Here is a 25,863-nt window from a genome sequence, read left to right on the forward strand (position 1 = left end):
TCCCTTTCTGATTGTTTTCTAGATGCAAAAACCTGCAATGAAGTTGACCTGGAAAACTCTATAGATTGGGAAGTGAAGACGATTACTAGTGCTATGAAGCAATATCTGCGGTAAGCCTTTCACAGATGATTCAGAAACCTGAGTTGTTAGTAAACTTACTGAGAGTTGTTACCGAAAGTCAGCTAAGATGTTAAAAGTTTGTTGCCTTTTTGTGCTTTAATGTGGTAGAATGAAAAGGGAAAAGGTTATGAAATTTTTAATATTTTCCTCTTTTCCTTCTGGTTCTTTCTGTGATGTTTTAGCTGCAATAGTAATAACATGTTGAGTGTTAAAAGTAAGAATTTTAGATGTGTTTGTTCAAATGGCTTGACCAATTCTCAATCAAGATATTTTACTAACTTGCCTAAGAACATAGATCTTTTGTGTATCTCTGATAATGTAACACAGATACACTATTCTTAATCTGCTGGTTTTCTTGAATAAAGTATTACTGAAACCACTATCAAAGAATGCTGAAGAATTATGATAAAGATAAAAGTCTCTCTTAGGAAATGTAGAAAAGAATAAGAAGTATAGGAAAGAAAAAATAGGTGCACATGATGAAGTCTTTCCTGTCTACAGCATTTCCCATCTGAGTATTTACTCCAATAGTTCATAAACATCAGTAAAGGCAATTCATTAAATGAAAGTTTTAACTCTTGTTTCCGTTATTCAGTACATTTTTCATTGATGACTAAGGTTTTCCATTTCAGTTTTTCCATTTGAAATGCTATAGAAGTTTAATTTGTGGATTGGTACTGTTCAGCAAACTTAAATGTATTTTAGAGCCTCTATTTCTTTCCAGTGAGACATCGACTTGTGATTCTTTGTGTTTTAAAAACACCGATGAAGAATGAACTGCATAGTATATGTGTACAGTCTTCATCTGAGAAGTAGTCTCTGTGTTTTAACTTGGAAATGTGCTTTATGATAGACCGGAGGCATCACTTCAGCTCATGGAAGGTGAATGGATGCATTTAGTTTTTTTTTCCTGATGATACCAATTTCTCCATTCACACTCGAAATGATTGAATTCAAGGGCCAGCATAACAATGGTTCCCTCCAGTGCAAGGATTATGCTGCTGAATGTTAAAATGGTTTTCTGCTTAGAGTAAATACAGACAGAAAAGAATATAGACAAATTTATTTTATCATCTTTGTTTTGCAGAAGCCTTCCAGAGCCATTGATGACATACGAGTTACATGGAGAATTCATCATTCCTGCCAGTAAATATATGACTGTAGTTCAAATAGAAATCCTTTCTTATAGTGCTGTTGTGGCCTTGCAAGCACGTTGCAAATGCAATTTCAGAAAGGTTCTTCTACCCAGTAAAAATATAGGAATGAGAAATAATAGAAGTTTTAAAAATACATAAGTTTTAACCAGTATTCAGTTCTAGTATGTCACATACACTGCATCTATTGACAGACAAGCTTAAGTCTAAGTAACAGACTTATTATAGTGTGATTTTTATGGAGAAACTTTTGGATTAACATTGTAAACATTCATTTTTATTATCTTAATTATATAATTATAAACATCCACTTAGATTGTGATTTTTTTTTCTTCCATTTATAAAGAGTATGAAGCTTAGTAAAAGAAAATACACTAATTTGTGCTCATTTGAATCCTTAAAGCACAGCTGCCTGACCCTTGTTTTCAGTGCCTTGTTAGCTCTGTATCCAGGCTGGCTTGAATATTTCTCAGATATTAGTAGAAGAAAGGAAAGAGCAGGCCAAATTACACTGTGGCAGTTCAAATACAGACTTGGAGAAGACAGAACGGCATTTGTAGTTTAGCTGTATGGTATCTAATGTACATGGAATTTTTTGGAAGAGGATGGAGGGAAACTGTGTAAGAAAATTTTTGGCAAAGTATCAAACAGATATTTAGCTGATTTTCTTTCCAGCCTGTAGCACTTTTGGCAAACTATGGAAAGTGAAATTAAAATAAACTTTTGAGACAATTGCTTTATCTTCTTTGGATTGCTGTAATGACTTTCCAGGACTGCAGAATGTGTTCACTTGTGGTCCTTAATTCAAAATGAGAATTAGCCCATGGAATTCATTGCCAAAATACATCTTAGAGGTCAAGTGCCTAAACAAAATTCAAGATCCTTACCTAGATGGTCATCTTCTCGTTTGTATTGGAAACTGTTAAATTAATTTCTTGACCTATCAAGTTTTGCCAACAGTTTCTTGTTTTATTTTCCTTTCTCTAGTTTATAGTCTCCTTCAATAAAGGAATTCAGTTCAAATTACATGTTTTAAATAGTACACTGTTCATAAGTAGTAAACAATTTTGTAGAGGGGCTGATTCTGTGTAGCAGGGAGGGAAATTTTATCAGCACTGCAGATCTGACTTACGGTATACTTAAAAATAGGTAATCAGTGTTGTTTCCTATGTTGGCTATAAAAAACCAACACCACTAGAAATAGTAAGGAATATCCTTTTCTCTGAAACTATTGCGGGAGAGAGGAAGCCACAATTAAAAGGTTTTCCTTTCAATTTTCTTTTCTTTATACATATCAGTGTAGATTGAAACTATGTGAGACTTGACTGTATCTTGTGATTAAGTTGCTTAGCCATTCTCTAAATAGGGTTTGTGATTTCACAGATATGTAAAATAGTATTGCTTTAAAGATGGTTTAGGTTTTTCTGGCTGTCCGAATTTTGATTAGCTGACTAGGAGCTAAACATTCTTCATTTTAGTAGCCTTTTTTCTTGCTATCTGTGCAGGGGTGTTCACTGCAAAAGAGTAAAAAATTGATCCTAAGATCTGCAGTAACGTGCAAAGAAAGAAAAAGAAAAATCTGTAGCCATATCCACTGAAGAAGTACGGTGGTATTTTATACAAAATATATTTAACAATGAAAGTTGTATTAGAGTATAATGAGACCTCATGAGTGGTCCTGATATTAAAACTTGTATTTGTATTCTAAATTTTTCTCTTTATGTACCTTGTACTAAATATTATTATATGTAAGAGAAGTACTTCCACTCTTCTCATTGTAACCTCTACTGAGATGTAATTTTGTGATTTAACACAACTTTGAGAACTAGGAAGATTGATTATTTCCATCTTTTACAGATTCTTGTTTTCATCTGTGTACTGGTGAAACCTGTAGGGGCCAAAATTATTCAGTTCAATACACAACATGCAAAAATAAAAAGCCCCTTGCTCACATTTACTTTATTTCTGTACTGTACTAGAGAGGGATTATGTTGTTATTCAGGACCCTTTATCATAGTAATCTCACTCAGTAGGTTTTTTTGCATGGTTGTTCTTCTGTGTCTTCAGAAGTCATTGGATTTTCTCTTTCTGAGCACATGAATCTTCTGCAAGTGTTGTCTTATGCAGTTTCCAATGCAAGGTAGCATAAATGTAGTATCATTAGCTGCTTACTACCAGCAAAACTGAATTCTAGTGATGAGGACAATCAGTTAATGATGCTAAAATGTAAAGTAATACAGTTTCACTCTGGCACTGAGTATTGTTGCTTCTCATCTTGCATTGTGTTCGGAAGCAGATGAGTCCAATGCAGCAAAACTATAACTGCGTCTGTCACTTTTAAAAATTAGATAAACAAAGGCATTCTTTTGCAGGTGGCTTGAAAGATCAGTTCATAAAATAAGCAAATAAGTTGATAATTCTAAAACAAGTTTACTTGTGAAAACAAAGCGCATATGTTTGACATTGCTGCGTTTGGAGATATGTAAGCATTGAAGTGAAGTATGTGCATTATGTTTCTGTGCAGGGGTGGGAGAAGCTTTGTTTTTCTGTGGATTTTATTTTAGCTTTATTTCTTGGGGTAGTTATTTATTTTTATGTCCAATAGAAAGTGGAAGTCCTGAATCTCGAGTTAATGCTGTTCACTTCTTGGTCCATAAACTCCCAGAAAAGAACAAAGAGATGCTGGAAATTTTGGTGAAACATTTAGCGAAGTAAGTGTTGTGACCTGCTTTCCTATGTTGTCAGAACTCTTGTCCTTACTTTCGTTTAACTACAAAAGGCCTCAGTTAAGTGTGACTGGAGCTGAAGCCCATCTCGATGCTGTCATACACAATACCAAGAACCAAACGTGCAAAAGCAGACAAGACGCTTGACTCATACTGTGTGTATTTTGGCGGGAAAGGCAGAAATCTAATCTGTTAATGAAGCCATATAAGTATTTACTTTAGCAGTCCTGCCAGCAGTTGAGGGTTTGATTCAAGTGAGAAAGGGAACATTATACTTTCTTTTTGCGAATTCTGGCAAAGTGAATAGAGGAGATCTGTTAGCAATATTAAGTTGGTTTCACACTTGCCCTGGTCCAAGGCTAAGTGCATTTTATATATTTAAGTTCAGTAAGAGACTGTTTTTGTTTTTAAATTGCCAGTGGAAGAATGGCTTTTCTGTTTTCCAGAATTCAGTAAGACTTTATTTGAAGAATCTTTGTACAAAACAAACTTCTAAAACATTAAGATTAAGGAAATGTAGTTTTTTCATTTGTAGACTGCAGTTTCCAACAGTAATGGAAATTTTTCATAACCTATTTCCTGTTTTTTCCTTCAATTCTTTTCAAAAAGTGTTTCAAAGCATGCCAAGAGGAATCTAATGACTGTAGCAAATCTAGGGGTAGTATTTGGACCAACCTTAATGAGGCCACAGGAAGAAACTGTAGCAGCCATCATGGACCTGAAGTTTCAGAATATTGTCGTTGAAATCCTGATAGAAAATCACGAGAAGGTAAGCTTTGATACATCTCTGCATTTCTGAGCATAGTCTAAAATGATCTGCTAGGCTTAATGGGAAATGTGGACTTCAGTATGATGATGCAAGTAGGTTAATTCTAAAGAATATGCTCTATACACTGTATTGCATTTGGCTATTTAAACTGACATTTCAGAATGCATATTTCCTGGCAATAATGGTTTTTCTGTGAGTATAGTACCCAAATAAATTTTCATTATGATATTTGCATATGGTTTTTTTCTGAGCAAAAGTGGTTCAAACTGAAAAAGAGAAAGCCCAGACTCAGTTTTTATCTCTTCCATTAAGTACTTTGACCAGGGTCTGAATTAACTGTTCTATGTCTTAATTTTTCTCAGAGTTCACACAGTAAAAAGAAGACTTTACTGTACTTTGAATTTTATGTCTAAAAAGTATTATGAGAGAGCCAGGTATTAACATTTCCTTTGTTTTCAGCTGAATGTGTGTTATTTTAAGGCTTTGCATTTGAGGTAATACTGAAAATAGAAGTTGCTGCTGCTGCTGTGGCAGCTGCCAGTTACTAAGGTGCCTTACATGTACAAGGTACTGCCCAGAGTATCACTGCATGTAATCTGGGCTCTGGAATTTAAAATAACAACAATAACAACAACCACCAAAACCAGCAAAAAATCCCAATCACACAAAAAACCTTTAATGGTCACTTTGGATACTTCTTTGGGGGAGTCCTTTGTATCTAAGCTGACTTCTGGAACTGGATGTTTGAGGTACTGTGCTTCTGCTGGGAGGATGGGCAGCATCTCCCTGACTCTTACTGTCACAAAAAGTGCTTTGGAAAAATTTCAGGATGTACTTTTTCCCCTCTTCTTTCTTAAGTGCTCCAAGCACTGAAATAGTTCTTTCTTGTGAAGGTTAACTGTGTTGATATTGGCTATCTAAGTCAAGTCTTATCTACTTTAAATAACTCATGTCCCAGGTTTTTCTGACAATATAATTACGCTGCCTTCTTGAATGATACAGGCTGGGCAAAGCTTCTGTTGGCATAGCTGTATCCACATGGTGGGTTTTGTTGGCTTAGTTGACTTAGGGTGTAATGCTGCCCTCACACACACATTGAGCAGATACAGTATTGTTCTGCTGGAAAAATACGGTGCTGCAGATGTGACTCAAGTTCTAAGTGATAAATATTCTGAGAACTGTAAGCCATACTGTTCATTTTGGACCTTATAAATGAAGGTAAACCTTTCAGTAAGCTCATGATTTTGAAGCTATTGCAGTGATTACGCAGATTTAAGAAATTGAAGAGAGAGTGAGCACAGACAGGGTGTTTAATAACTTATGGAGGTTGAGTTATACTTACTCAAATCACTAGATCACCACACATCACCACCATCTTATTCTTATGTCAGCTCGGTCACACGTTTTCAAAAACTGGATATCAGTTTAATGTTTGAAATGTTAGTTGTATTGGACTTTTTTGCTCCTTTGAAAATGTAGAGAAGCAGGGAATGGAAAATACATGAAAATGATACTGCATCATTTTCCATAATTCCTTGGTTTTATGCCTTCTTTAGAACTAGAAGGCTGTAATTTTTTTAAAGGGATTTCTGTCATTTCCCTGTCATTTTTACAGCGAACTTGCCATCAGTGGTCTCCCTGCAGCAACCTCTCTCCCACACTAGAGCTTCTTCCAAGATGGAAGGAAGCCCCAGGTGTGACCTCTGTGTATTTATAGCAAAGGCAATGGAGAAGTGTGTGTTAGGACATTACAAAAAATTTCTTCATTTAAGGGAGACCAAGGACCTGCTTTTAATGGCAAACAGGCTTGTTGTCAGTCTAATATTAATTTTGAATTGTTGTTTTGAATTTCTGTGCATTTTAGACTTTCAAAGAGTCTTGTGTTATGTATTTTTATTTGTAGCCCTGGTGAAGTCCTATGAAAAGTCACTAGCTGTGGGTTAAAATGCTTTCAAGTATTTCATTCAGCCACTACTCTGCCTTCGCTAATTTTTAACAGCTTCTGCTAATAGAAGCAAAGTTTGGAATTGTAGAAAAGTGGTGGAGTCAAGATGGAGGTACACTGACACAAACAAACTTGAAGCAACACTTCAGACTTCATGCGTATGTAATTGATGGCTCTGGCAGACTGCAAAGAGTCATTTCTTTTCCTCTCTAGCAAATGAAATGAATAACAAACTTCCAAACTGTAGAAGCAATAGCCATCAACATTTCCAGTTTAAATACAGTAACTTGGTAGGCAAAATAGTAAAAAATTGTTAAGATTCCAAAAATATTTTAAAATTCCATCAACATTCACTGTGTCTTGTGGGGATAGCTTTATTGAAGGAGATCCACAATTCATTTTCAGGAGGAGACATAATTAGTTGGGCTACTAGCTTTGAGATCCTAGTGCAGTAATTCCACTATCAACGCTCTACTGAGTCCTAATTAGAGAATTTCTGTGCAATTTATGTGTGAAAACCTGGATATGAGGTCTTACCCTGAGAGAAGAATATCATGCTTAGTGCATAAGCTTTTCTTTTTTCTTTTTCTTTTTTTTTAAGCTTTATTGATATGTATGTTTATGTCCTGCTAGCTAGAAACCAGTCAGTATCACTTCCATCTTGTTTACAGGCTGCATACATACTTCTAAGCCATGGCTGTGAATGAATTTTAGTAGGTTGAGGAAGGGATGTTTTGCAAAATCAGCCCAATGCTGAGAATTGAATGCTGGAAACTAGACTGTGCAGCCTGGTGTGTCACTTAACTGGCATTAGAATTGCACAATGATTAAGACTAGAAGGGGGATAGAAGAGCATTAGGCAACTAATTGTTTAGCTTTTGTTCTTGTCCGTTATGGATAAGTTGCTTCCAGGCAAAGTATTTCTTAGTGTCCAGTCAGAAGATGAGCTGTAGAAACAGATCTCTACTTTGAAAGAAAGCACAAAAACTAGACCCTGCTGTGGAAGGGAAGACAGTCCAAAGGAAAAGGAGACCTGTGAATTGTCTTGCTTGCAGCTATCATATGGCTGTATGGAAAGGCCAGCCAGATACATCAGGCAAAGTAAGAGCAGGCTCAAATTTGATATTAAATGGCCTCTCTATAATTTTTCCTGGAATTGCCATGTTTTGTGCTGACTGGGCTATGTGCACCAGTACTTGTGTTTCCCATTGCTTTGTAGGTCCCTAATGTTGGTGTCATTTCATATTTGGCTGTCTTGTTCCCTTCTCCTGTGCAATATCTGTCTGGTCTCCCTTGATTTCTTTGTCCCATATCCTTCTCTTTACTAAAAAAGTATGATCTCATTGAGTTCATTTTGCTTTGAAGTTTTACCATTCCTTGGTGTTCCTTTTCTAGAGGGAAAGGACTCAGGGGCTCACTGCAGCTGTGTTTGCATGGTCCCTGAAACAATCCTTTATCTTGACCTTTAGGTAGTCCTCTGATGAAGAGTGGCAGTCAACTTGGACTCCTCCAAAAAGAAGGTTTTAATTTATCTTCTCCTCCTCCCCGAAAAGAGTTTCAGGTGTATGAATTACTTTTTCTTCCAGAAGGTTTTACAGACTGGTAATTTTGGACATCTAATTTCTTCTGGTATTGCTTTCTGACTTACGGTGAGGAAGAAGGGCAAGTCTACTCCATGGCAGCGTGAAGAGCATGCACGTGTTTGTCTTGCTGTTAGTTATAATGTTTTGGCATCTCATTGGAATGAATGCCGCTATTCAGAGGGCTTATTTATTTGCCATTTAGAGATGCCTCAGTGGTAATGTGAACCATTTTGGTTTCTGAATTCCCTGAACATTATTTAAAGAGAGAAAAAAAGGAAAACCAACCCAGGATAAAAAAAGAAGTCTAAGAAATGAAAGAAGATGAGGGAGGAGGTTGGAATAAAAATCTCAGTGGGACTGGAATATTTAAACCAGTATATGGGGGAGGAAAGAGTAGTGAGTACAAATAGCAAGATTACAAAAACAGAAAGAAGATGAAAATTACAGTGAAAGAAAATTAGAAAAAAAAATAGAGAAGGGCTAGACAGAAGTCCCTTAGAGGGCTGGGAAACTAGAGTCTGCTGTAAAACGAAATGGGCATGGTAAAATGCCCATGAATTTTCTAGAATTCAGACAATATATGAGCAAAATTATCTCTAATATGTTAATTCTTGAAAACTCAATAGCTCCTATATATAATGCAGGTACTATTTTCACTTATTTTCTGTATTAATCTTTTTATAAAGGGCAAAGATTTTACATACTTTAGACAAAATATGCCTTTGTTTTAACTTCTCTTTGTTCAAAACAGTTCTATGGAGGAAATCTTTTCCATGAAATATGAATGCTTTGCTTTTTCTTACTTTTATAATTATTTTTTTAAACTTAAGTGAAGAGAAAAAATTAATACGATTGAGTTCTTAAGCCAACATCAACTTCATGTAGTAATACTTGGAAAATCTTTGGTCTTAAAACATATTACAGTACATAATAGCTGCAGTACTTGCAGTAGTCTTGAGACAGAAGAAAGTTAGTTGTTTGTCAGAGAGTATGAATTGGCAGAGTGAGGTATGGCTCGTGTCTCCGCTTCGCAATCGCTACGTGTTTAAAGCAGTTCTGTCGCAGTGCTTTAGGTCAGTGCTTTAGGGTACAGCAGGACTGCCATCATCTGGACTAGAACTATTTTTTGACAGCTCAGCAGATCTTTTGAAGTTTGAGTAGAGGGACATATGAGAAAAGAGGTCTTGTTTCAGCTTTCGTGTTGCTTTGCCTTCAGCTGCAATGGAGGACCAAGAAGCGATGCATTGTAATTGTGGTGGTTTGCTGTGATGTAGCAATTTGAAACTCCCCCAAGCTGAATGTTTCTCAAGTCAACAAGCGTTTGACTTGGAGGGGGGAAAAAATTACATTAAGGCATCTCTGTTAAGGCAGAGTTTGCAGAGAAACACATAAGCTTCTGTTCAGCAAGGTATTCAGCATGTGCTTAAGTTTAAGCACGTAACTAATCAGAAGTGTCCTTGAAACTATTCCTGTACTTAATTCAGATTACATGCCTTAATGATTGGCTGAGTCTAAAGCAGAAAGTGCAGCAGGCACAACAAAAATTCATCAGGTTGTCTGGTGGAAGTCACAGCAGCTCTTTCATTCTGCTTTAGTGTGTGTAAATTCTTTAAACCTTTTCTCTGCCCTGTGGATAGCAGAAAGCCCTTCCATGTGAGAGACACACACACATGGTGTGGTAAATTGACTGCAAATATTTTTTTTTATTTGTTTTGTTTTGTTTTATTTTATTTTAAACACTGCTGTTTTCTAAATCTTAATGTACTTTATACATAGTAATAATACTGTATATCAAATCTCCACTCACGTTTGTGACTACAGTTGATGACATTAAAAGCAACTGAGTCTGGATCAATACCTGGATTGGTATGCTGTCAGACTGCTTCAAAAGAAACAAAACATGTACTATGGGTAGCCATATTTGATTAAAAAAGAAAAATAAAAAAAAATCAAAAAAGAAAAACTAAAAATCATGCCATGCTCTCAAGCATAGAAAGTGGTCTGCTGAGATAGTCTGCTATAAATACACGGCATGTACAAATAATATAGACACAGACTTCTGCCTTCTTGATTTGCTTATGTTATTTCCAGTTAATTTTGGGAAACTTCCCTCAACTTTATATGAAATTTCCAAGTGATACAGATCTCATCTTCCGCTGCTCACAGGCAGTGTTCCTAAGTAAACAGAAGTGATGATAAAGGAGTGGAATTCAGTTGACTAATGTTTACTTCAGTCTTGATGGTCAGGGTGCTGTGATTGCATGTGTGGAGGAAGATTCAAAGAAGTCCTTATTAAAGAACACTCATTTTAGTATTCTCCATAACATTTTGTTAGTCAAACAAAATATTCTATGAAATTCTGCAGGAGCGTGTGGAGGGGAAAGGGTTTTGCACTCCTGAAGAGTTTAAAAAGTAAATTCTTATGCAGAAGCTGCGTGGCATGAGAATTATACTTAATTGCAGCTTTCAATGGTAAGTGGGGTATTGAATTTACAAACTTCTTTATTTCTTTATATTGACTAAACTGACCTGAATACCGTAATTTCTGTTCACTGCTAATGGCTAATAGTGCAATGTGTGCTTGTGGTTTTGTATTTACTCTTCAGAATTCTGTTGCGTTGGCCAAAAAGTAATTGTGGGTTTTTTTTGGGTAAATGAAAGGCGAATTTTTCATGGGAAAACAAAAACCTGTATTAAACTATAGTGCCCATTTTGTTCAATTACCTTTTGTCGTTTTGCCATTTTTTAGGCAACTGCATAGTTCCATGCTCAAAAAAGTTTCTTTCTCAGAAAAAAAACAGTTCCAAGAATGATTTGGTATCCTCATCAGTAGTTAAGTTTTTATCATTTATTGCTTCTGTTTGATGGCATCATTTAATTTATCCAGTTGTTGACAGCACACATCCAAATTAGTGGTTTGGTTCCTTGCGAAACACACAATACCTTTGAAATCCCACCAGACTGACGGCATCACCTTCCTTTGGTGAATATCTGCTTTTGTAGTGCTTTGAGCTGGTTTATCATACTTGCTCCATGATCATTTTTGTTCATCGTTGTTGTGGACCATCCATTTGTCATCACCTGTTGTCATATGTTTCAAAAACTGATCATTTTCCTCATGTTTCAAGAGAGAATCATAGATGTTAACGTGCTTAGTGAGATGAATTTCTTTGAGCTCATGTGGTACCCAAATATCGAGCTTCCTAACATATCCAAGTTGTTTTAAATGGTTTTCAATGCTCGATTTTGGTACGTTAAGATTATAAAGAATATGAGCAAAACAATTCTGACACTGCCTTAGTTTTGAGGCATGATGTAACCTTCTATGAGCTTGCACATCGTTACTTCATTTTTGGAAGTAATACAGCAAAATACGATTAAAATGTTCCTTTTGATTTTCCATTTTTAAACTGATGCCAAATAATTTTTAATGAAATTGTGAACTTTCTTTTTCTAAAACAAGCTTGAACTGTCAGCTGCCAAGTTACATAATGAATTTGCAGTTTAAATTGATGTTAGTTACATTTCAAGACATGTGTATCCATCTATTTAAAAAAAAAAAACAATTACTTTTTGGCCAACCCAATAGTAAGCTTTTGCCTTACCAGAGAGGTTAGTGTATTTCAAATCGCTTAACACATTTTTGAATAAACAAGATGGAACAATCAGCAGATAATTCTTTATTTCCAGTATTTTTGCGTGCATGCCATTTACGCTAACGAAGCACAAGTACTTCACTACAGTGGGCACTTGATACACAAATGAAAAATATGTTCCTTGTCTCTGAAGACCCTATAGTCATAATGAAAGATAAGAAATGTATTTTAGCAAAAACAAAGAGCAGGGAATATTGTACAAAGCAATGATGATATAAATCCCTGTAATGGCAGCAGACAAATTTGTGGAGAAGAAAATACTGGCAAGGCTGTGTGGTTGGCTATAGTTAGAACAGTGTCATTTGCAAAGATCTTGACGTTTCATTCTGATGCTTTGTACAATAACAGTGTGGTAGGGGATCAAATGTAGGGTTTTATCCCCAATATAGGGTTTTATCCTCAATATAGAATTATTTGTATTACTGTTCATAAATTTTATACAAAACTAGGTGTGATGTATATAGTTATTTGTGTGTGTATAAATATTTATGTATGTATATTTATTACAAATGAAGGGGAGATCATGTTTACCTGTGGTGTGGCTGTCCGTGGTTGTTGCGTTTACTGGCTCCTGACTTAGGTTTGTAAGTGCTGCCTTTTGTCTTCTCAGGACTTCTCATGCTTTTTGCAAGAGAAAATGCAAACATTCTCCTTCTGCATCATTTTTCATTTAGTAAGTAGGAGTGTGTTATATTTTAGAAAGCTAGGTAATTGGATTGAGTATTTAATCTTTAAATTTAAAGGCCTTCTTTTATTGTTATTTTAAGTATTTCCTATAACTAAAGAAGATACACAAAGGTCTTATGTGTAGCTGTAATAGGGAAGGACAACCTTTTTAAAATACCCTCCTTGGTGTGAGTTACAGTAGATGAGACTAGAAGAGAAGGTGGATCTGCTGTTTCTGCTGGTGTGGTGGGCAAATGTGTAGGTATTTCAAGCCTAATGTATTGTTAACTCTCTCATTTCCTTCAATGAATAAAATGGATTGTTGTATAGCAGTGAATGGACTGCTATCAGGAGTCTTCTCATGAATTGTTAAAAGGTGTGGTGAGATGTGATACAGTGGAAGCTGCAGTCTTTGTATTAGGAGTGCTACTTTTAGAAACGCTGAGTCAACAAACTCATACTTCACAAGCGATCAAAGGACACGTGTTTAACCTTGGAATGTTTTTGTTCTTTCGTCCTTTCACAGCTGTCCTCCAGACTGTAATGTCATGTTTTACAGGCTGTGTGTAGTTTCTCCATTAAAGCTCGAACATGAACTATGTGATACAGAGTAGCCAGGCCAAATGAGTGGCTATTAGAGTCTATAGATAAGATTTGTCTGAAAATTCCCTTGGTTCTTTTGTCACTCTAGTATTTTGCAGTTTGTCTGGAGCTTTAGTTCATTTTGTATTAAAAGGAGCAGACAGCAGATATTCCAATTTTAGTGAGAGATTGAGACACACAAAATGTGTCCGTGAATCGATAAAAGCAGTGTTTCATTTGCTTATGGATAGTCAGGCTGCTAGGCAGATGGTCTCAGCAAATTATGTATTTGCAATGAAGAAAAAGCTGTCTTCAATTTATTTATTTATTTATATATCTGTTTATTTATTTGTTGTGCATTGTGATTTGTCTCACAGCCAAAGATGTTTCATCTTTCTAGTTTTGACTTATGCCTGGTTACTTTTTGGTCTGCATCCTCCGTTGCACTGTAACTAAATAGTGTGCCAGGCAACATCGAGAATGTTATTGATGCTTTCTGGTTGGTGGCCCTCTAGAGGCTCAGCCTCAGGTATCTTTCAACTCTTGGTCTGATTTTTTTGTTTGGTTGGTTTTTTGTTGGTTTTTTTTGTTTGTTGTTTTTTGGTGCAAATACAGTGATTGTGAATATTGCATGAAGGTGTTTTGTGGTTAGTACTGAAATTCAAACCTCAAAATCTAAAGCCTCAGAAATAAAGCCTCAGCGTCCTGAGCAATCTCGTAGAAGCCAGGGCACAACAAATTGTATTTTACAGTATATAGATGCCAAAGTGCAAAATTCAGGATAACTACTTCGATACAGGCACACCTGTATTGGAGTGTACACAGTGGTATCCTTGGGGAGGTAAGTTACTAAAGGATTCTGATGAAGTTGTTGATAATTTTTACTGAAGATTTTATAAAACTTTTCCAAAAATATGTAATGATTTGTAGAAGTAATGAACTTTATCACATTTTGTACACTGAGCATACTCTATTTAAATATCAAGAATTGCTCATGCATGTGTTTTCTGTTTATTGAATTGTGTTTAATAACCAGAAGATGAAATGGATCACGTTGACTACAACCATAATTGAAACAGGTTGATCTAACATTGTCTCTAATAAGGTAGAATTGAAAAAAAGTAAGAAAGCACATTAACAAAGTATCATTTTTTAAAATATTTCGATAAACTAGAAATTTTATGACATTTTCAGAATTAGTGGAGAAATCAGTGTCCAAACTTTTGTCCTATTTCTCCAGAAGTTGATCTTTTGACATTTCTATTATAAGTAGACTTTTGTAGCTGCAGTCAGCTTGTGCAATCCCTTCAAATACTAAAAAAAATCTAGAACTATTATCTTACTGAATGTGTTTTTTCTGCTAAAAATAGATTACAATTAGAATATTAGTGGCTGAGCTACTTCAGTGTATTTTAAGATGCTTATTTTCACCTTGCACTTCCTTGCATGCTTTATGTTTGCAGAAAATGACAAAAAGAATTTCACAACCACTGTCTTCATTATCTTAAGAAAATAAAAAGCTTAGAAAGTTTACTGGGGTAAGAGTGCATTGTGAACCACTAAGTTGGCCTCTTTTTTTTTTGAGCATTTTTTGCCTCTAATATAAATACATGTGTTTTGCTTTTGTACAGGTTGCTGGATCTAACCTGAATTGGGTTTGCTTTACATTGAAAAGAAGCTAAGCCAAGAAAAGACCATGATGATGATAACTTTGTTTTGCACTATCCAATTTATAAAATATTTTTGATCAGCATATATTATAGCCAATTGTCATGGAAATGCAAGGAATATAATAGTCATAAAATGTGTAAGGGCAGAGCAGTATATGTGGCCTAGGTGAATGGCATTTTATATTGTTCAATAAACACTAGTTTAAGTGTCTGTGTGTGTTTCTCTTACTTACCAGCTAGAAATCAAGTATGTATTGAAGGGAAATTACCCAAATAAAAACTTGTACTGCTGTTCTTCTTGTCTTGAGAAATACAGTCCTCTAAAAAATATGACTGTGGTAGTGAAGGCTATACCACGATCTGAATTTCAAAGAATTTGAACCTTGCAGGTTTTAGCCTCCTTTGTATTAGACAACAATTCTTGTTCATATATTGGAAGGAAATAGATGTGTGTTCTGTGTGGTAGGTGTTACAGGAGTGAATGGGGGTTTTGTCTTGCAACAAAATCATGACACAGCTTTAAGCTATTAATGATTTTTTTTTAGTTTATCCTCATTAGCTCTATTACTAAGCCTCCAGTTTTTTCTTCCCTTTTTTTCATCCCTCTCTGTCCTTGCTGTTTCCCTCCCACTGATTTTTAGAGGGAATTTTAATTGCCCCAGTGATACAAAGCAGACACAGATGACCTGATGTCTGGGTCTTTTCCTAAAGTGATTCCTGGCAAGCATACTGAAATTCATTAATTAGTTCTGCTTGAGACCAGAAGGAACAGATCAGTATTCTCTTGCAGCAGCAGAATCTAATCTACATTTCCATGTACATCTATACATCTAGTCATATACTCATGGAACAGGCCTAGTTAAAGCCTTCCAGCCGTAGGTTTTTTTTGAATTTCCAAAAGCAGCTCTAGTAAGAGCTGAGGATCTAGAGTCCAACACTGTTGTTGCAGATTACGGGGAATCTGGCAAAATTCCTTGGGCTGCTGCCATGTGGATCTGCTGGTAGAATACAGTATGATAATATGTTGAATTTGGCTCATTACTCTCAAGAAATGCTTCTGTAGACTTTGTGGGACACAGGATTAGGGAATTGGGATAGTTGTATGGAGGGATGGTCTTGGGCTTGCTGCTCTAGACAGAGCTGTTGTTAGCAGTGTGTATCCAAGATTGATTGTGGTTTGTTTAGCCCTGTAAAGTATCCATTTGGTACTATTGCATAGAGAGAAATAGGTCAAGCGTACCAGTGTTTTAAATAGCTCAACAAGAGCTAATCTTTTGTGTTTCAACTTTTACACTGCTGGCTTGAAGATTGATCCACCACTTAAGTCATTGTGTACCTTTAAATTCTGCTTTCCTGTAAGATCAGACCTGAACAACTATTTAAAATGCTGGACTAACTGGGATAGGGGTGGCTAGCAGTTGAACTTGTTGCATGATGAAATTTTCAGTGCTACATGTGTTAGTCTTCTCCCATATGTAAATGTTTCACTTAGCTTCTGTGTTTGCCCCCAAGTAGGTCAAGAGTAGCATGTCAATGCTTTTGAAAAATAAATTATAGAGAACTGATATTCCATAAATCTAATTCAGTTTGCCCACAGTTTCAATAATTGTGCAACGCTGGATGTAACTGTGAAGTCCTTAACTAACCTTTGAGGTTGGTTTAGTACATTTTTATTTGCTTTGTGAGTGAGGTAATTCAATGAGCAAACTTTATTCTTGTCTTTATACAGGCATTAGTCTAAGACGTGGTAACTTCTGCAATCAAGATGAGTGATGGTGGTAGATCTGACTTTTACTTGAAGGGAGGCTTTTTTTGGAGTAGCAAAGAAATCTTCTGTTAATTAGCATGTTCCAATCCTGTTCTCCCATGGGAGGTTTTCCATCTGATTGGATATATGTGGTTGCCTTGCTATGCATCTGATAGCAACAGCTTGCAGTGCAAGAAGATACTCTGAAACTTAGGCAGGTGTGGTCCCATACTGTTGTGCAAGTCAGTCAAAACATCAGAATGTTAGTACCATTTCGGTGCTCACGTAGTACATGGTATGTGTATGATTTTGAATTCTATCTTCTGTGCGCATGCAGTGTGCTTCTGCCAACAGGTCACTCACAGCAGGCATGTTTTATTAGCTGTGAAACATTTATACTTCAATGTTATTTAAATAATTGATGAGGCTAGGAGCAAATTTGAATAAAACCAAAACCAAAACGCTTTTCTCCCTAGAACTGAAATAAAGCGTGCCTCAATCCCCCCATTCTCAAGCAGGCATTACAATGCTTCTGTCAGTGCAGCACATATCCATTAAAGCATGAGGAAAGTGCTTGTCTATTTAAGTGAAAATAAATCAAGAAAGAAAAGCTGAATGCTGTATGTGCACTTCTTAGGGTAGAGGTTGACCTTCTGCTTGCCTTTCAGATGCTCACCTTTGCAAAACTGTGGCTTGAGCTGTTTCTTTGGCCTGCAACAAAAGGAGATTTCTGCTGCTGCAAAAGCAGGTCTAGTTATGGATGGACTGTGCTGGATTTTGTTTTCCTACTGAAAAGACAAAAAGAAAATTCCAAAGTAGGGATGAAAACAAATACGCGCTTCTTAAAAGAGCAAAAATGACCCCAAGTATACTTTCATGTGCAACACATGAGGGCAGGATGTTCCCTGTTTTTTTTTTAATGAAAAAAGTAGCGATCTTTTTAGTGGTGGTTCTTTGTGTGGTTTGGTTTTTTGTTCATTCTTTCTGTGTCTCTGAATCCTTCAGGACAACTGATGGTACCTGATAATTTCATTGCTGAGTATGACAGGTTCAATTTGCTCTGCATGGGTAAATGCTCTCTGCAGATACTCAAGAGGTTGCATTCCCTAGTTCATTTCTAATCACCTCTTTGAGGAAACCCTTTCCTCTCTGTGGAAACAGATATTTAATGTGAACACAAGAGGAAAAAGTGTTACAGATTGTAACATTGCATCAGAGAAACGTAGGAGTGAGAGAATGGAGCTTGTGTGTACCCTTGCCTTTGTCCCAGTGAGCGTAGAGAAAATGAAAATTCCGTACCAATCTGTTACAACAAGAAGTAGAGAGCAGAGTGAGGTACAACAGGGGACAGGCCTGATGCCTGCCTGAGCATCTTGTCTGAAGAAGGGAACTTGGACTGCCTGCCATCAGCTCAGTGCTGTTACTGGGTAGCACTGTGTTGTGCTGAGCAATGATGTTGGAAAACATTGGTGCACAGTTCTGCTGCTAAAAAAATTAAAGAGAGGTGATACACTTATCCTGACAGTGTAAAAGAGGACTCAGTATCCCTAACTTCTGCTTTGTTACTAGAGAGAGAACTATTCTGGGTAGCTCATGACTATCTGCCACTGGTGTCACTATGAAGTTAGCTAGCATGTGCTGGTCTGCTACTGTTTGAAGTGTGACTTTTCTGCTTTCTAGTTATTTTTCCTGTTTATAGTATAAGACTTTTTATCTACATAACACAGAGCAAATCATCAACCTTTTTTTCACATCATGTAGCTACTTGCAATTAGAAATCTACTTGGAGTCGTTGCTTGTCTGCATTATCTTGTTGTGTGTCTGGCACTGAGTATCATTGAGTAAGATTGCCGTGTTTTAGTTTTGTGACTCTTAGTTTCAGCTAATAGTTTTAGATGAGTATATAGAAATATTTGTGAGAAATGATGAGAAAAATGCCTAAGAAGTTTACTGCAACCTGTGCAAGCCACCTAAATGCATACAAGAAAGCTCATCTCTTACAAAGTACTCCTGGCGAATCCTTGTTCTTCTCACCATCAGTAATTTCAGTGGAGATGTGTGGATAAGGCTGTACAAATAATCATAGCTGTGGGATGTGACATAGTAAACAGCATGCTGAAACTTCTTGGCAGAGTTATTTACCAGGGAGCCCAAATGCAACACGTAGTCCATGGAAAAGATGACATTTAGAGTTTTGGTACTTTTGAAATTTTCAGAAGCAAATATTTATCCCTAAAACTGCTCAATTTAACCTTGTATTTACACATAAGGGGGCAGTGTGGTACTGTTAGCCAAGTGCCATGTAGGTGCACATTAGATTTCATTATTGTAAATGGCATCATGTTTTAAGAAATGGCTTTAGCACTCTGAGCATAGTTAGAGCTTTGTACACTGTCTGAGAGTGCTGCTGTGTCTGTACTGGGGAGAACCAGGTTGGATTCTTTCCTTTCTTCTTTATAAACATTTTAAAGAGTTCCTTGCACTACTTTGGTGTGCTCTCGTAATCCCTTGTTCATAGGCATGTGAAGGAGTGGGAGGCAGTTTTCTTAACACTGGTATGGGAAAGTTCAAATTGCATCATTTTACTTCCCCCATAGCAACATTTACTTATTGGGAAGGAAGGTAATATTTCCACTGGAGTTTTCCTTTGCACATCAGATATAGGCTTCCAGCCCACTGCTGCCCAGTTTTGGCAATATGATATTTCATCCACAGTTTTCGTGGCAAATGGTGTTTTTGATTATTTTGTACCAGCACAGTCTTCTACCTGCCACTATGAGAGTGATGATTAAGTAGCTATAAGCCAGTGTATATGTGCGTTCTTGGGTCATGCTATTCCTACATGTGTTATTATTTGGGGTTAAGAGGCCAAGGTATGGTGGCATGTAGAGTTTCTTATACTTTTAACATGATATCTTGAGTGTCTTATCACAGGATGCTTATGGCATTTTTTCATCTGTAGAGTAGCCTGGCTGGTTTTTTAGCTTAGTGCTGCACCTGAAATGTGTTGTAATAATCCAAAAATGTGTTATCTGTGCTGTCTCTTCATACCTTCTGCATGAATTTCTACTTCATAAAATGTTTCTCCCTCAAAGATTCATTATGAGTCTCCTCTTTATAATATTTTCTGTACAGATACCTGGCTATGTAAAATTGCAGAGTAAAAGAACATGATATACTGTTCTATTGTATCTTGTTATATTACCATGTTGTGTTGCTGCAAGGTGCCATACAGACATGAGGCTTTTCTTGTACAGCTGCTATTTGTGTTTTTCTGCTGGCTTGTCTTTGATAAAATACATATTAAGCTAATTTGTTCATGTGAATCTGCCATGATCACTTATAAATGGCTGCTGTTAAATTGTACATCAGCATACTGTTAACTTTCTAGAGGTAAATCGGCATCATTAGACTATACCCTGTATGCAATAGTTGAAGTAGAAATGCTGTCAGGTTGAGCAGATCTGCATTGCTGGTTAAAACAGAGAGAAATGACATGGTATTTTGTATGGAGTAATGTCAGTGGTCATGACTCAAAAGATAAAATGACGGCAAGAATTGCAATCCTTTTTCTATGTGTCTTTGTGAATATCATAATTTAATATAAATGTGACTCAATATGCAGTAGTTAACTGAAAAAATTATCACATGGTATGTTACTATGGCATCTCTCACTAAAAACTCCTCCCCTCAAACTTTTCCCCTTCCTCTCTTCAGGAGTGTGTTTTTTTGTTTGTGGTTCTTCTTTAAAAAAAAATAAAATAGCTGATATTAAAACGATGATATTAAAACCAGTTGTTAAAATTAAAATGGGTATTCTGGCAAAACTGTAAGTCATAGCTCAAGCTTTAAAACTTTTTGATTACTGGTTCATAAAGTTAGTATCATCCTCTTTCCTCTTCCCTTCCATCCTAGTTGGCAAATGTGGCTGCAAATATTTTGTCTTTGAATTAACTGATTTGGAGCTTGGTTAATGTGTAGACAGTGCTTTGCTTATTTTCGTATTTTATTTATTTATTTTAAAAGCACTCATTAAAGACCCACGGCATACTCCCAGACTTGAAGGAGTGGATTTTTGGCTCCTGCCTTCTTTGAATGAAATCCAAAACAAATGTTGTTTCATAATGGTTTACAGTTGCATTACACAGGTTGCTCTTCGTGATAAATAATTAACACCCTTTATGTTCTTGATTGCAGATTTTCAAAACCCTGCCTGATGCCACTTTCCCTGAGCCAATCTCTATGTCAGTATCTCCTCCAAATGCCCCACCAAGGCAATCGAGAAGACAAGGACAACGTATTAAGAGGCCTCTGGCTGTCTACAATCTCTGTCTTGAGCTGGATGATGGTAAGATGTTAGTAATAATTTCAATCTTTGCAGCAGATGGGCTGTGTAGCTTCAGTAGGTAGTTTCATTTCATGTTTCATTTGTATATGTGAGTGCATGCACCTGCATGCTTGTTTAATTGCTTTGGAACATCTAAAGAAGCAAGAATTGTATGGAGAAATGAGAGTATAGAGAGTACTGTCCTGTGACGTATGTTTCAAAGTAGGACGAACTGTCTTAAGTATGCTTTTCCCCTCTAAAAAAGAAGCAGATCCTGTATCTTTGGGGAAATCTCTTTGACCTCTACTGAAGATTATACAGTCATAAGATAAATGGAGAGAGAACTAAAATTAAACTAAACTTTTATGAGAAGAGCTAATGCATTCTACAGTTAAATTCATCTGGATTAAAGGCTCAGGTCACCACTGCACTAGAGAATACTACTACTTCCCTTGAATCTTTAATACCTTGATGTGACTAGCAGTAAATACTTATAAATTTGCCTTACCTTTGAGAAGCAAATTAAAAAATAATCTTACTTTTGCATGGAGTCTGCAGTAGACACATACAGTAAGGCAAAGGGTGTATAACAGCTTATATATTCTGACTGTTGGCTGGGAACATAATAAATTTCCTGAAATTTCATTGCTTGGGGGTACTAAGAAGTAGTGAGAAGGCAAGTCAGGGCTCATTTTGTGTTACAAATTTTCTCCAGTCTATTCTCTTTTTCCCTCCTAGTGTTGTTAGTCAATTGTATTCTCACATGAGGAATCGTGGAATTTGAGCACTAAGTCCAGTTATCAGCAAGTGAAATTAACTTATGCAGTAGTATGAGATTTGCTGATGAACTGTCATTAAATCAGTGGTCAGCAGCGGTTGATTTCTTAAGGAAAGAGCACAGATACAACAGCTGTAGGGGCAGGTTTTAGAAATAAATTCAGGATTGTTTATTGACGCAAAGCCAGTTTTGCAAATAGTCTGCAAGAAATTCAGCGTGCCTGCCATGAGGTTTAATTCACCAGAGAGATATATAATCTCTGTGTCTTTCTTCTCTTGCATCAAATATGAAACTAAATGCATTGACTAGAAGGTTTTTAAGGTGCATCTACTTAAAAATCTTAAGCTGTATTAATTGGAATAATATGCCACCAAAAGCTAAGAAAGCTCTTGAGCTATATCTGCAATAATAAATTTATCCTCATTTGAAAAACAAAACAAAATCAAAGCCACTCGCAGAGTTGTTTACATCTAACTTTGAATGTGGATCCCAGCAGGTTGCAAGAAGTACCACAACTTCTTTATTTCCATGCTGCAAAGTGTGCTCTGAGGACCTGACTTTGACCCTGACACAGCAGACAGAAAGTATTTGATGATTTATTTTTATTGTAATTTTCAAAAATAGTGCTACTGTTGAAAATTGTTATAAATGTTCAATTTCTACTAAATGCAGCCCATATTTTTATCTAATTTGGCCATTTCAACAGAGAGAAGGACTGGGGTTGGTAAAGGCTGTAATTGTTATACAGAAATTTGGTACTTGTCTAGGAGTTCTAGTATGGTGAATTGCAGAATAGCCTAATGCATCATTATGCATGGTAGAGCTGTGACAAAGGCTGAATTGCTTCAGGTGAAGTCATAGTTCCAGGTTGGATGGCACTAAGTTTCAGTGGTATCTGAAAGTAGTATTTCCCCTTGTAACTTGCAAAAAATATCCTCTGAGGTGTCTCCAGCTGCTGCTAAAGCCTGTTGTTGCTAGAAACTGGCTGTTGGTAGGTCCTGCCTACACATTAATGCATATTTTATTTGTGTTTGTCCAGGTAGTTATTTCAGGATGGTAGTCAGTTGTTGGTGCCATGGTTGGTTGGCAGGTGCGCAGTGTACACGGGAGTACCATACCTTGAGCCCAAGTGCATCACTGCATTACCTGAGGAACTACCGTAATGGATACAGGGTGCATAAATCAGCCAGGCTGGTAAATTATCTAGTCACTCAGTAGAGCTCAGTGCCTCCAAATACGTGCTGTGGCCTTCAGTTACTTTGCTCTTTGGAGAGGGGGGAAGGAATAAAAGTGAGCCTGGGCTTCGTTCCATATTTACCTAGTTTCTTGGCTAACAAATGCGTGTTTTATAACTGCTCTTTGGAAGATTTTATCCTGTGTGTGTTTTTAACAGGAAATTAAACATTAAAGCCCTTCCCTCCCCCCTCTTTATTCACAATGGCATGAGTTAAGCAGCAGGCACAAGCCAATGTTTTGTATTTCCTGGATATGGCAAAATTATCATAATCTTGTTTTAAACCAAGTAGCTGATACATATTTATATGTAAATATATTTGTAGACAAATATATCTCTAAAGTTATTGTAATTTTATATAAATATTTTCTGTGCCTTGAAACTAGAAGTATGTTGGAGACAAAATCTCTTTGTGCTGGAAAACTTCTTGAGTGTGTTTCTTTTAGGATTGTTATGCAAACCAGGAAATTGTTAGAAAAGCGGAAACAAGTCTTTAACTATCAGCTGCTCCAGGGAGTTAACAGGCTTCAGAATCCACTGCTTGAATTGGAAATGCAGGGTTCAGGTCAGCTTTTCTTTTTAAAAGCATGTTTGCAGTCGGGAAGCTTCTTGACTGCACACAAAATGTATGCAGCAACCACCCAGAAAGAGTTGTAAGTGACATAAATATTGATAGATATAATAGTTGGAGAACACACACTAGCTTCGATAAAAATCTTTATTTTGCCTTCTAGTAATTAGCTGTACTGAGTTCTGATAGCGCATAGATTTTTTGTGTATGTGGCAATTACGTGATTAAATCTATTTGCAAACAATTCAAGTTTGTCTTTCAGGAAATGAAGATTATTACAGTAGTAAATATAAGTCACAGATGATACTGGTTTGGTTTGGTTTGGTGTGGTTTTTTTTTCAACTTCTTTCCTCTGTGGTAAGCCAGTTACTAAATTTTCACTCTGAAGTTTTTCAGCATCTCAGTGTCTCAAGTCGAACCAGACTTAATGGGGAACTCTGAGCTACTTTCGTAAGTGGCCTAATCCTGAAGTTCTTGTTTCAGCAAAATGCAAATTTTGCTGAAATTTACATTGGGATAATTTCCAGAGTTTTCTTGACTTCTAAAAGTAAGACATGGGATTTGGGTTTTTTTTTTTCTTTTTTTTTTTTTGTGGAAATGGCTTCTTTCTTCCCCCTCCCCCCCTCCCCATCTGAATGAATTTGAGTGAATTAAGTAGCAATGCAGAAGCTCCTGCGGCTTACAGTCTCAGCTATGTACAAACGACTTTGCATTCTTTCTCTGTCCCTCTATGTAGAGAGACTGGTAGGTAGAAGAGGGACTTGTTTATCCTGTTCTTCTAAAATGTCATTAGATCTTTATTTTCCATTTGGACAGTCAGTATGTATTAGGAGAGAGCTCTGTTTATATTTCTTCTTGAGGGCAATGCAGAGTTATGGTTTTGCTCCTTCCCAATTTTATTTTAATTTTTAGATAATTTACACTTCTTGTAGCGATATAAACAGGGGTTTTTTTGTTTGTTTAATGTTTGTTTTTTGGTTTTGTTTTTAAACTTTTTCTGTGACAGAGATTATTAAGCTATTTTGCAGAGCTACTAGAGCAGCGTGGCAAGAAAAGTCCTGTTTATGGTAGGCGGTGTAATGCAGTCCAAGATGAACAGAGAGAAAGCATGAGTTGCATAAATCACATCACACCTGGAGTCAAGAAATAGGTCTTGCATGGCAATTTGTCCAACTACAGAACAACTTGTTTTCTAAACAAACAAAAATATACTTCTTAAGACACAGTTCTTGCTGATGCCTTATTCCATTTGAATAGACTCCAGGTGTCAAAATTTCTCATTGGCACATACGTGGACAGAGCACACAATTATCATATGGAGGGCTGCTTTGTTTTGGCTTTAAGGTATTTATCTCCTATTTCCCCAGTCTGGAACTCAGGAGGCATATGGGGTGTTTGTGATAGCTTTCTGCTGCTGCTATAAACTAAAGATTGTATTTATAGTATTTTAGAAAACAAGTTCTTGTGTAGAATTCCAAAATAAATAAAATTTAGAACTGTTTCTTAACCCTTTAATAGTTTGTGCTAACTTGTATTACCCTCTGTAGTATTTAGGGAAGCAAAAGTAGAATGGTATGTTAGTGTTAAACAGGAGTAGCTCTCTGATTTATTTTTTTTTTTGTGGAAATTGGAGTGAGACAGTGTCTTAAATTGGGTGATAAATTAATTTGCATGAACTGCTGTAGCATTCAATTAAATCACTTCATCAAAGTAAGATGTGATACATGTAATGGTCGCATAGCTTCCGTGCAGTATTCCTTCTTCCATCCCTTCCAAATAAGTAAAAAAGCATAAAATCTGTTTGAAATTACTGAATGTAAAACCTGGATGTTAGAAGAAGCCTTGGATTTATAGTAAGGAGACTGGTCTTCAGGGCTGTAACAGCCCAGAGCTGCAAGGTTGCAGGTGTGAAACCTGTCCTTGAACTCTTTCTATTTGTGAATCTGCTGCTTGGAAGTGTTTCTGTAACCTGGCACATAGTGGGGGAAATGGAAAGAAAAGCAGCTACACAGGCATATCAAAAAGCCATAAGGGCTTGCAGCACTTGCTTACAAAGCTATTGTTAACAGCTGAGCAGAACACACAGTTATGCTGTTACAAAATAGGTGCACCAACATTAGTTGTGAGGGGAAGATTAAGATGATTGCTGTTTGCCATGTAGAATTTAAGATAGTTTGTATTTCACCTTGCTGCAAGAATAGTTCCTGCAATTCTATGCGATCTATCACAGCTTTTTCTACCTTATGTCTCTGAGTAGGATGAGTGCTATATAAAGTAAAAGTCGTCTTGAGCTACTGCTAGTAAAGGTGAAGCTTTTTCTTAGGTAGTAGTGAGT

The 25,863-nt window shown here is 36.5% G+C and overlaps 1 protein-coding gene across 1 annotated transcript in view; it reads left to right on the forward strand.

Annotated features, from left to right (window-relative positions):
• Positions 1-22: 22 nt before the first annotated feature.
• The window catches only part of LOC104546796 (rho GTPase-activating protein 10-like), a gene marked incomplete at its 5' end in the record, with an annotated part of 61,718 nt that continues 35,877 nt past the window's right edge, over positions 23-25,863 (forward strand). The window contains 5 exons of the mRNA XM_010192283.1: positions 23-110; positions 1,208-1,266; positions 3,880-3,985; positions 4,610-4,769; positions 20,816-20,966. Of these exons, the coding sequence (XP_010190585.1) occupies positions 23-110; positions 1,208-1,266; positions 3,880-3,985; positions 4,610-4,769; positions 20,816-20,966 (564 nt within the window). The remainder of the gene's footprint in view (positions 111-1,207; positions 1,267-3,879; positions 3,986-4,609; positions 4,770-20,815; positions 20,967-25,863) is intronic.

This window comes from Mesitornis unicolor, unplaced genomic scaffold, assembly GCF_000695765.1.
Source record: "Mesitornis unicolor isolate BGI_N332 unplaced genomic scaffold, ASM69576v1 scaffold5069, whole genome shotgun sequence".
Lineage (NCBI taxonomy): Eukaryota > Metazoa > Chordata > Aves > Mesitornithiformes > Mesitornithidae > Mesitornis > Mesitornis unicolor.